The 12,103-nt window shown below is 36.0% G+C and overlaps 1 protein-coding gene across 1 annotated transcript in view; it reads left to right on the forward strand.

Moving 5' to 3' along the window:
- Positions 1-12,103, forward strand: part of MALRD1 (MAM and LDL receptor class A domain containing 1) — a 516,995-nt gene that overhangs the window by 323,526 nt on the left and 181,366 nt on the right. Inside the window, exon 31 of the mRNA XM_049777533.1 lies at positions 8,265-8,393. Within this exon, the coding sequence (XP_049633490.1) occupies positions 8,265-8,393 (129 nt within the window). The remainder of the gene's footprint in view (positions 1-8,264; positions 8,394-12,103) is intronic.

Genomic DNA, 12,103 nt, shown 5'->3' on the forward strand with positions numbered 1-12,103 from the left:
CAGTCACATGCAAGGCAAGTGCCTAGCAGCTATACTTGCTATTCTTATAACCTTTTTTAAGGGCTATGTTTTGTGGGAATATGTTTATTCAGCTTATTTAAAATTCACTCAATGTTATTTTTAGTCTCAATACTTATAGAACATTTTAACTTTATTCTGTGTTTGTATTTAAAAGTAAAGCATAATTTATTCTGGACCAGAGAGAAAACACAGCTGATAGGGCATTTGCCTTGCATGCAGTCAATCTAGGTTTGATTCCTGGCATCCCGTAAGGTCCCCTAAACTTATCAAAAGGGATTCCTGAGCTCAGAGCTAGGAATAACCCCTGAGCACTGCCACATGTGGCCCACACCCTCCCACAAATAAAAAAAAAATCACAATTTTTTTTCTGTTTTATGAGTGTGAAGGTAAGATCCAGGCAGTTTTTCCAAATTTAAATATAGGTCAGGGGATATTACTTAATCACCCCCAAATCCCTAGGTTCTATATCATGTATTTAATAATGCATATAACATATTAACTACTTGTTAGGTTTCTTTTTTCACCTTATTTCTTATTTTTGGCCACACTCACTGGTGTTTGGGAGTTGCTTTCAGGATGGTAGGAATTCATCTAGGACCAGGTCTTCTGCTTACAAATATATCTAACCCTCTGACCTATTTTCTAGCTCAAAGATTCATCTATTTTTTTTATTAGATTCTTCTATTTTTTAAATTAGAAGAAACAGGTTTAGTTTGTGGTGTGGTAAAGTAAATAGATATACATCGTTGTGCAGTGTCTCAAGATAATAAATGCCTTTCAGGAATTCAGGAGAAAAATGTAGATACAAAGCTTGAAATAATAACACTTAAATATAACAAGTAGGGGCTGAAGCGATAGCACAGCGGTAGGGCATTTGCCTTGCATGCAGTTGATCAAGAATGGACCTAGGTTGAATGCCTGGTACCACATGGTTCCCTGCGACAGGAGTAATTTCTGAGCGTAAAGCCAGGAGTAACCCTGAGCGTCACCGAGTGTGACCCCAAAACCAAAAAAGATAATAGTAATAACAATTAGCACCGTATCTTAAAGGGTTCTACATTTCAACAAGTGAGAGTTGACAAGTGACTTACTGGTTAAGGGCTGATTTTGTAATCAAAAAATGGAAATCTGACTTTCCTATTAAGGATCTTTGTAATTTAAATAATAAAATTTAGTCTCAATACTCATAGAATGTTTTAATTTTATTCTGTATTTGTATTTAAAAATAAAACAGAACTTATTTTGTTTTAATAAAATGAATTATGCTGCTGCTTTTGAGAAGTAAAACATTTAACCTGTGTAATGGACTTGTGTAGAGATTCCAATAAGCATTGGCTTCCCCTTAGTATTATTCTCCTCCTCTTCATCATCCTCCTCCTCCTCATCATCATCATTATGATCTTTTCAATTCTATTGTATTGGAATAAGCTACTAGAATAAGTAAATCAAAATCGTCATGCCCATCTAAGAAGTTTATTAGTTATTTCACTCTATGGCAATTCATCAGTGGGACAAGTTTTCTCCTGTCTTTATTGAGAACCAGGTATATCACAGAACTTTCAGGCCCACCCTAGTGATTATCATAATTTTTCTATCCCACCAAGAAAGGAAATGAACTCAGTGTGCTATGGGGCTAAAAGGAATCCAGCTTTAATTAAAGGAAGGCAATTCGAGCATGGCAGATATAGCCATGAGATCCGGAAGGCCAGGAGCGGATGTGACTTTTTAAATTAAGTCATAAAATGATCAGATAGCTATGCAAGGCTTCTTTTAGTTGCAGAGTAGAAATTTAGAAGAGATTAAGAGTGAATAAAATAACCCCAAATCACAAAACTAAATGAAATGTTTGTCACGCTTTAAAATATAGTGGCCTTTGTCAGCAGAGTTGAATTTGGTTGGTGTATTTTTATTCATCAATTTTCCTTCTCCCAAATAATTCTAAAAATGATATTGGTCAAGCATTTAAACAAATGACAGTATATATGATATGTATTACATATATATTTATATATATTTATATTTATATATATAAGTGTGGGTTTAGCAATCTACTCTTAAATTATATGGAGAATCTAAATTAGATATTTATAATGTACATGTTGTTTAATTCTCTGTACAAATATGGTTTCATGTCCAAAAAAGAGAGATTGGTTGATATGATTTTTCCCAGACACCTATAATAGAAATCAGTTTATGAGATCATCCTTGCCTTTAAAAGTATGAATTGGGGCTGGTGAGGTGGTGCTAGAGGTAAGTTTTCTGCCTTGCAAGTGCTAGCCAAGGAAAGACCACAGTTCGATCCCCTGGCATCCCCCAAACCAGGGGCAATTTTTGAGCGCTTAGCCAGGAGTAACCCCTGAGCATCAAACGGGTGTGACCCCCCCAAAAAAAGTATGAGTTGGTACATGTATGGCGTTAACATATGCATATGGTGCTCAAATGCATATGCCACCTGCATTTCTTCTCTTGAGATGTAAACTTTCATACTTTCATGTTAACGCTGGAATGTGTGTACTGTGACTCTAACTTTGGAGAAGTCTGTGCTCTGCCTTGTATGCATTTCTCTCTCTCCCCCCCGCTCTCCATCCCCTCTTCCTCAGAACCTCCAAATAAAACATGTATTTACTTGTAAACAACAACACAAGAATAGTTGAAGTTGGAAGATAGCTTAAAAGGTGATCTAGTCCTCTGATCTTTCCTATCATAAGCCTGAGGGGCCCCATCCAAACCCACTCACTGCAGTCCTGTTGGCTGCCATCACCACCTGCTTGAGCTTCAAACATTTAGACACTCACAACCAGGCCAATTATTGCTGGGAATAGAGTTTGGGAGTTTTCTCCCCACTCTGTAGACTAACCCACAACAATATGAAAAGTTATCTGTATTATTTTCCATCTAGATGGATCTTGCCTCTGTGTACCACAGGAGAAATCACATCTTTTTCTATTTACCTACATTTTTGTTGTACACAGAGTCATGGTCCAGTAACTCCAATAACACTTCTGATAATTTTGACATCCACCGAGCTTTGCTGTCACTGAGATCACCAAGGTTACAGCTTCAGTTGTGCTGCTATCAATTGTTTGATATGTGCGCATTGACCTTCCTAAACCCAGTGATTCTACTAACATAAAAAGGATTTAAATGCTTTTGGCAAATAGAAGACATAAAAGATACTATTTTCTTTTTTGACCATTTGAAAGTACAGGTCACAAGACCTGTTGAATCAGCAGCACTTTTGAGATTTTATTGCATTTGCAAACTTTGTCTCTGTTAGTTTTTTTTTTTTTTCTAAAACCACAGACCAACAAGTGAAATAAGATGCTCTGTGAAAGAAACTTTAGGTGCATAAACTTTTTCAAAATGTGTTTCCAACGTGTTTCCTTAAAGTTATTTCTCTTTTAGTATCCCACGTTTGGTCTCAAATTAATCAGAATCTACATATGCTCAGCATGTTGCCGAACTTACCTGATAAGGATTCTACGAAGAGTAGAGTTTTATCAAGGCCACTCACAAAAAATCCTCCTCAGAATGTTCTGGAAGTACCGATCTACAATTAGGTACAGGACTAGCTGAGATTGTGGGCTTATTAAGATCATCAACTAAATAAATATGTGAAATGTTTATTGATAGAAAAGAACAAATTAGGCTTAATTATTTTTTCTTGTTTCAATTATAGTGTACTGTACTATTATGAAGTTTTAGGTATTCCTTATTATAAATCTAGATTTGTGTTCTTGCAATACTAGAAAACACAGACAATGGATGGAAAAAGTGTTAATTTGCAGTAAAACAAAACAAAACAAAACAAAACAAAACAAAACAGAACAGGTAAGATTCCAGAATAGTCTGGAGAATAAATTAAATGCCAAAGAGAGAAAAAAACATATTAATAGACTGTGCTTTTGTCACGAAGGGAGTAAAGGGCTTTTCTTTTCTTTCTTTTTTTATTTACCCACAAGATTTTGATTTTGGGGGGGGGGGGAATCAAACAAATGTCAAAAGAATCTTGACCAGTGCTACCCAAACTTTAAGCCGTTTATTTCAAGATAATTGGAGAAAGGGTCTTAAAGATGTGTATAATGAAATAAATAGTGTGATCTCTGAGTCATGATATATGCGTATGCATGTGAGTTCAAGGGCTCCCCTTGGTCAGTATGTTGTGCATATGACATAATGTATTTCAAAATATTTGCCTGCATGATATGTACTGTCTCAAATCTCAGAACATATTGAATGCCATCCCTTAAATATGATAAAACAGATATTTTTTCCATTTATGGAATGATCCTATGAAGTTCTACTGTCACCTAATCTATAAGCAAAACTATTTTAATACAATCAGAAATGCTTAAAATCAAGGATTTCTTTTCTATAAAGTCCCTTTCAAAATAGAATAAAGATCATTCTCAGTATCTAGATTGGTTCATATTTTATTTAAATCCATAGTGGATCTGTCATTAATATAACTTGTTCTTATTGTAATAAATTATTTCTATTGATTATATTATTGTTCAGGCTATTTCTTCTTTATCTAAAATTGTTTAATTTATATATGCTTTTGCTTTTAACTTTTCAGGACTCTATTTTTCAATCTTTTTAGCTAAAATAAGTGTTTAAACTTTATTTTATTTTAATTTTTAAATAACTTATTTAAACACATGGTTACAAAATTGTTCGTAGTTGAGTTTTAGTCATAAAATGCACACCACCCTTCTCCAGTGCATTTTTCCCACCACCAATGTTCAATGTTCCTGATTTTTCTCCAATCCACAGCCCACTGCCTTTCTCTGAGGCAGGCATTTTGCATTTCTCTCGCTCTTTCTCTCTTTCTCCGTCTCTCTGGTACACACGAATATGGACACATACAGCTCTCTCTTTTTCATTTTTGACACTGTAGTTTGCACTATCTTTAATGAAAGGGTACCAGGCATATCACTTTAACCTCTTTCAACATCCAGTTCTTGTCCAGAGTGATCAGTTCCAATTATATTTGTCATAGTTTATACTACTTTTTGAGATCCTGATTATCTTCAATTCTCTACTAAGATCATAAATATTATTTCCATTCTTTTTGTTTGTTTTTGTATGGGGTCCAGAAAAAGCTGTTCTCACGGATCATTCCTGGTGAACTCAGAGTACCAAATAAAATGCCAAGGATCAAACTGGGTTTACCGGGCCCGGAGAGATAGCACAGCGGCGTTTGCCTTGCAAACGGCCGATCCCGGACCAAAGGTGGTTGGTTCGAATCCCGGTGTCCCATATGGTCCCCCGTGCCTGCCAGGAGCTATTTCTGAGCAGACAGCCAGGAGTAACCCCTGAGCACTGCCGGGTGTGACCCAAAAACCAAAAAAAAAAAAAAACTGGGTTTACCATACACAAAGCAAGAACACTACCTACTGTACTTATTTTCCTGCCCTATTATTTCCACTATACTGTTATCAACTGTGGAATATATAAAGTTATTCTTCATTTTATTTATCTTTAAACACATCAATAGGTACTTCTTTCATAATTTTAATAATGAAATTGATATATTAAGTATAAACAAAACATTATTATTTAAAAACTCTAACTTTAATTTATAATGATGTTTGATAATACCTATATTCTTAATGTTTTTGTCTTAAATATACTTTTCTAAGAATTGTAGGTTCTTTACATTTACCATATTTTTTGGTGAAAATATGCCATAAAAATTCTCATATAGACTGGAACAATAGCATAGCAGCAGGATATTTACCTTGCATGTGGCTGACCCAGGACTGATCTGTGATTGATTCCTGGCATTCCATATGGGCCATATAGGATGCCAGAGCCTACCAGGAGCATTTTCTGAATGCAAAGCAAGAAATGATACTGAATGCCACCAGGTGTAACCCAAGCCCTCCAAAAAATAAAAAATAAAGAATTTCTCAGTTATTTCTCAGTTTACTGAAATTTAAAACATTGACTCTGTTTACCTAGTTGTCTACCATTTTAATATTCTTAAATATAATCATCTGAAAACAGTGTATTTTGCTATGTTACAATCAAAAATAAAATTTGGAATAAGTGCATAATGGAATACTATGCAGCATTAATGGAACGAGAGTATAATCATCAAATGAATTAATTCAGAGAGGGAAAATGTAGGATGATTTACTCATGTTTAGGGCATAAAGGAACAGAACAAGGGTAAAGATGGTATTTAATATTAACAAATATTTGCACTTTGACTATAGAGCTGAGATTCAAATGTAGGGTGGTAAATGAGGAAGGTGGAGAAGGGAGCAAAGAACCAGAGGTGTCATAAGGATAAGTTGTGGAGAGTATTTGTTATTTTGGTGATTGTGGAGATACAGTAACTTCAGAGCCTAAAATTATAAACCATAATAGTTTGGTAACTGTGTTATGGCTATAATAAATAATACTTAAAATAAAAATAAAAGAACATATACAGTCATGCAAAACGTGTTGCCTAAATTATTTTGCCTAAATTAAAAATATAAAATTTATGAAGACTAAGAAATCAGTTATTTAGATTAGCAAACACCTGACCTCCCATAAAATAATTATATAATTTCACAGCCTATGGCTTGAGAATGTCTTTTAAATCTCTAATGTATGTGCTTGCATACTAAATTATGGCCACATACTGTACTGGGTTATCTATAAATTCTCACTTGAGTTAATTAAAATTTTATGGCAGAGAATCATATCCAGACTTAGTAAACATGACCTTTAAAGCTTAATCTTGCAGATGCCTGTAGTTGAAATTATTTTCTGTTGTCTTAAATGTCTCTCTTCATTATTCATATTTAGGAAATATTCTATTGTAAATGTTTTCTGGAGATTTTATAGGGTTTAATTATTTTAATATAGAGTGATTTAAAGATTGGAAATATACGATTGTATAGTTCATACAATTTCACTATTTTTCATTTTGAAACTTTTGTCTTGCCTTGAGTCGCCTACCTACAACTCAACAATATAATTCTGAGCCTAAGTTAGTCTATGTTACAAATAAATGACTAAGATTGGGAGCTGGAAAGATAGTACTGCAGGTATGGCCTTTGGCTCCGAGCCACCAGGATCCTTAAGTACAGAGCCAAGAGTAAATTCTGAGTTTGCCTGGTTCAGACCAACAGTCTCATCTCCCATGAAAGAAAGAACTGAGCTTTCAGGTAGTTTATTTTGATATAATTAATTATGGATCTTTGAGACATGTTGTAATAATTTGGGAAGTATATCCTAACTTCATAACAGTTAAAAGAATATTAAACCTAGAGTGGAGATGTAACACATTGTTCAATCCCCTGGGTTTCAGGCTCCAGAAACACACACACAGACACACAGACTCTCTCTGTCTCTCTCTGTCTCTCTCTCTCTCTCTCTCTCTCTCTCTCTCTCTCTCTCTCTCTCTCTCACTCACAGGTGGGGGTTGGTGGGGAGGAGGGAGATTTGGGACATTGGTGATGGGAATGTTGCACTGGTGATGAGTGGTGTTCTTTACATGACTGAAACCCAAATACAATCATGTATATAATAAAGTTGGTTAAATAAAAAAAAAGAAAGTTTGAAAAATCAGTGCTCTAGATAACAAAGAGAAAAAATAGGCAAGGGTATAGAGAGAATTATACAGAATACCAAAAGCCTGAGAAGTGGCTAATAAAGGTAAAAGAAGTTAAATATATATATATATGTATATATATATGGATAAAATAAAAAATTAATTGTAAGTGACTTATTTGTGAAATCTTCAGGAGACACATGTTAGTCAGTGGTGATCAGAGAAGTATGGCAGAAAATAAGGCATCTAACCTAGAATCTAAAATAAAAGATATGTTTTGAGTTGAGACTATCCTGGTCATACCTGGGAGATATTCCAAACACCATGCATTGTGGTCTCTCCCAGTATGCTCAGGGGACCACACTATTGGGAATTGAATCCAGAGTTCTAGTGTGTAAAATGTGCAGGCCAATCCTTTGAGATAGTCCTACCCTCCTAAAGATCTTTAATATACTGATGGAAGTTTGTGCTTATGTTTCTATAATAGAAAATGATGACTTTTCCTTTGTAGAAAGAATTTTCAATGAGCTATCAGTATTGCTGAGTAATAGAACTAGAAAGGGAAGTTGGCATGTTAAAATAACTAATTTATTTAATCATTGGTTGGAATCTACACAGACTATAAAGATTATTCAAATTTAATGAAAATATCATAAAACAACTTTTAATTTTATTATTATTTTTTCTACAGTAGGAGAGACTTCTGAGGTTTGCCCAGAAACCACAGACTTCTTGTGCAGAGACAGAAAGTGTATTGCATCCCATCTTGTCTGTGATTATAAGCCTGACTGCTCAGATGGGTCTGACGAAGTTCACTGTAGTAAGTATATCTCCCATACTACAGCCAATTACTCACTTCTGTTTTCTTAGTATAATATATTACACCTTAACATTGATGATTAAGAAAAAACATTTTTATGAAGTCTTTCTTTGTGGTTCTAGCAGTTATGCTTCTTCAATGTCGTTTTAATCCATCTTCTGTAGTTGGTGTTCTTGGTCGTTATGTTGCTCCTAAATGAAGCCTGGGATAAAGTCTTCCGTTATGTTTCTGAAAGATCCGTTCAGTTGCGGTTGTCTCAGTCAGACTTCTGGAATTGGAGCTCTTGTTTGTTGAACAGATCGTATACCAAAAGCTAGGCTAGAGCTTTTAGTTGCTGTTGTTGTTGTTGTTGGTCCCTGAATGCGTACTGTCCAGTCTTGGTTGCAACAACCAGTCGTCTGTATATAGCAATCTTGGCTTTTTTTTTGTTGTTGTTGTTCTTTTTTTTATTTAACCAACTTTAATACATACATGATTGTATTTGGGTTTCAGTCATGTAGAGAAAACCACCCATCACCAGTGCAACATTCCGATCACCAATGTCCCAAATCTCCCTTCTCCCCACCCAACCCCCGCCTGTACTCTAGACAGGATTTCTATCCTTCCTACATTCTCATTATTAGGATAGTTCAAAACGTAATTATTTCTCTAACTAAACTCACCCCTGTTTGCGGTGAGCTTCCTGAGGTGAGCTGTAACTTCCAGCTCTTTTCTCTTTTGTGTCTGAAAATTATTATTGCAAGAATGTTTTTCATTTTTCTTAAAACCCATAGATGAGTGAGACCATTCTGTGTCTTTCTCTCTCTCTGACTTATTTCACTCAGCATAATAGATTCCATGTACATCCATGTAAGGAAAATTTTATGACTTCATCTCTCCTGACAGCTGCATAATATCCCATTGTGTATATGTACCACAGTTTCTTTAGCCATTCATCTGTTGAAGGGTACCTTGGCTGTTTCCAGAGTCTTGCTATGGTAAATAGTGCTGCGATGAATATAGGTGTAAGGAAGGGATTTTTGTATTGTATTTTTGTGTTCCTAGGGTATATTCCTAGGAGTGGTATAGCTGGGTTGTATGGGAGCTTGATTTCCAGTTTTTGGAGGAATCTCCATATTGCTTTCCATAAAGGTTGAACTAGATGGCATTCCTACTAGAAGTGGATAAGAGTTCCTTTCTCTCCACATCCCCGCCAACACTGCTTGTTCTCATTCTTTGTGATGTGTGCCAATCTGGGGTGTGAGGTGGTACCTCATAGTTGTTTTGATTTGCATCTCCCTGATGATTAGTGATGTGGAGCATTTTTTCATGTGTCTTTTGCCCATATGTATTTCTTTTTTGTCAAAGTGTCTGTCCATTTCTTCTCCCCATTTTTTGATGGGATTAGATGTTTCTTTCTTGTAAATTTCTGTCAGTGCCTTGTATATTTTGGAGATTAGTCCCTTATCTGATGGGTATTGGGTGAATAGTTTCTCCCACTCAGTGGGTGGCTCTTGTATCCTGGGCGCTATTTCTTTTGAGGTGCAGAAGCTTCTCAGTTTAATATATTCCCATCTGTTAATTTCTGCTTTTACTTGCTTGGAGAGTGCAGTTTCCTCCTTAAAGATGCCTTTAGTCTCAATTTTCCTGGAGTGTTTTACCTACATGTTGTTCTATAGATCTTATGGTTTCGGGTCTGATTTCGAGGTCTTTCATCCATTTAGATTTAACCTTCGTACATGATGTTAACTGGGGGTCTAAGTTCAATTTTTTGCAAGTGGCTAGCCAGTTGTGCCAACACCACTTGTTGAAGAGGCTTTCATTGCTCCATTTAGGATTTCTTGATCCTACCCATGAAACATACTGTCATAAGACTGACTACAGGCTCCAGGTATGCTAATTGTTCAAACTCTAGGTCTTTCTTTGTTGTCCTAAGAAAAGTTCTACTCGATTACAGTTGTTGTCATAAGACTGACTACAGGCTCCAGGCATACTAATTGTCTAACTTCAAGGTCTTTCTTCATGGTTCTAAGAAAAGTTCTACTTAATTACAGTTGTTGTTGTCTTGGGTGTCCCAGAACATATTCTAATTTTATTTCATCATTAGGTCGCAAGATAAGGAAACCTAATATTAGAGCAAGTGGTTGCTGTTTTATTGTCATCAGAGTGTCATATGAATTTACCCTGGAGCAAGTTGGTGCCAGAGTGACATTAGGGCCTCCCCCGAGTAAAAGGGAGTTTGATTCCTGGTGCTTGTGCAGAAAACCATTCCTGTTCTAAGGATGGGATCTAAGATTCGGAGTTGGATGTTCAAAGTCTAATCAACTGAGGTAACTCAGTTGTAACTTGAGTTACAGCTTGAGTTAACTCAATGTTAACTTGAGTAACTTGAGTTAACTTGAGTAACTCAATGTAGCTTGAGTCCCCATGACAAATGTTCAGGTTAATTGGTGCCCTACATTATAAAATTTATGACTTCCTATCTCCAGTAGATAAGAACTTCTTTCTATACATTAAAATTCTACCATTTTAATGTGCCTGTGCAAAAAGGAACAATGCCACATGATACTATTGGTGTATATGGAGGTTAAAAATAACAAGCTAAGCAATCTCTATAACCTGGTTCTAAACTGAACTAAGATCCCATGCTAGACTTATCTACTAGAATTTCCTACTAAGAATATCCAAAAAAGGGGGGGGATGTGGAAAGCTTCCTTTACATATGGAAATAAACACTAAGAATTATAACTATTAAGAAAATGCCTTTACAGAATATACAAAGAAAATATAGATATCCCTATCTCTTGAGATAGTCTGGGGAGAGAGGATAAAATCCAGAGTACAGTTAAATCTCATGCCGGGCCTTGTGGAGTCTGAGAACTAGTTCACAGAGGTCAGTGATCAGGTAGTGTCTTAGAGCTGAGGATCTCTCTGGAGCTGAATCTGGTAGGAATCAACAGTCCACAGTGAGGGGAGGTGAAAGAAAAGAGACCTCAGAGAATGAGTCAACAGGAATGGTGGCTGCAACTTCTTCTAGCGCAGGGACAAGGCAAAGCCTGGGACTTTCTGTAAGAGTCCATTGATATTGTGTTGTCGAGAGGAAGAGCTTGGTACTCCTGGTAACCTTTCAATGTATTATAATCACTTCTAGCTTCAGGTGAAGTATTCTCTTACCTTGAGCTGGGTGGTGCAGCCTTCCATAGTTCTGTGCTAATTTTGGCTAGACTTCCATTCCAGTTTATTCATTTTCTGCATCTGCAAAGGTTTCCAACCTTCATTTCTTTGTACAACTTTCTTCTGACATCTAATAATTGAAGAACTTCTTTAGTCCATGTCTTAGATATATCACCCCCCCCAAAAAAAACACCCATTGCTAATCTTCCATGCTTCTTTTGCCTGCCTGCCTTCCACAAATCCAAATAATTTTTTTCAAATGTGTGATGGACATTAATATGGATCCTATACCATGAAGGCTATCGATTGGAATTTGTTTTAAAACATCCTCTAAACAAAACAAAACAAAACTAATGGTCTAAATGAACCCTCTAGGTGTATTTTGTCTGATCCGTGTCATTCAGGCTGGTTTGGCTCAAGCTGGAGGCTCATTTCCAAGATCACTTTGTCCCCAGTCTGTTCGGTACATTGATCCTCTTGCTATCTGTCTGCTCCACCTGGCATCTTGTCATCATCCAGAATGATCCCGGAGGCTTGGCTTTTCTGTTACTTGGCTG

This window comes from Suncus etruscus, chromosome 7 (genome assembly GCF_024139225.1).
Source record: "Suncus etruscus isolate mSunEtr1 chromosome 7, mSunEtr1.pri.cur, whole genome shotgun sequence".
Classification (NCBI taxonomy): Eukaryota; Metazoa; Chordata; class Mammalia; order Eulipotyphla; family Soricidae; genus Suncus; species Suncus etruscus.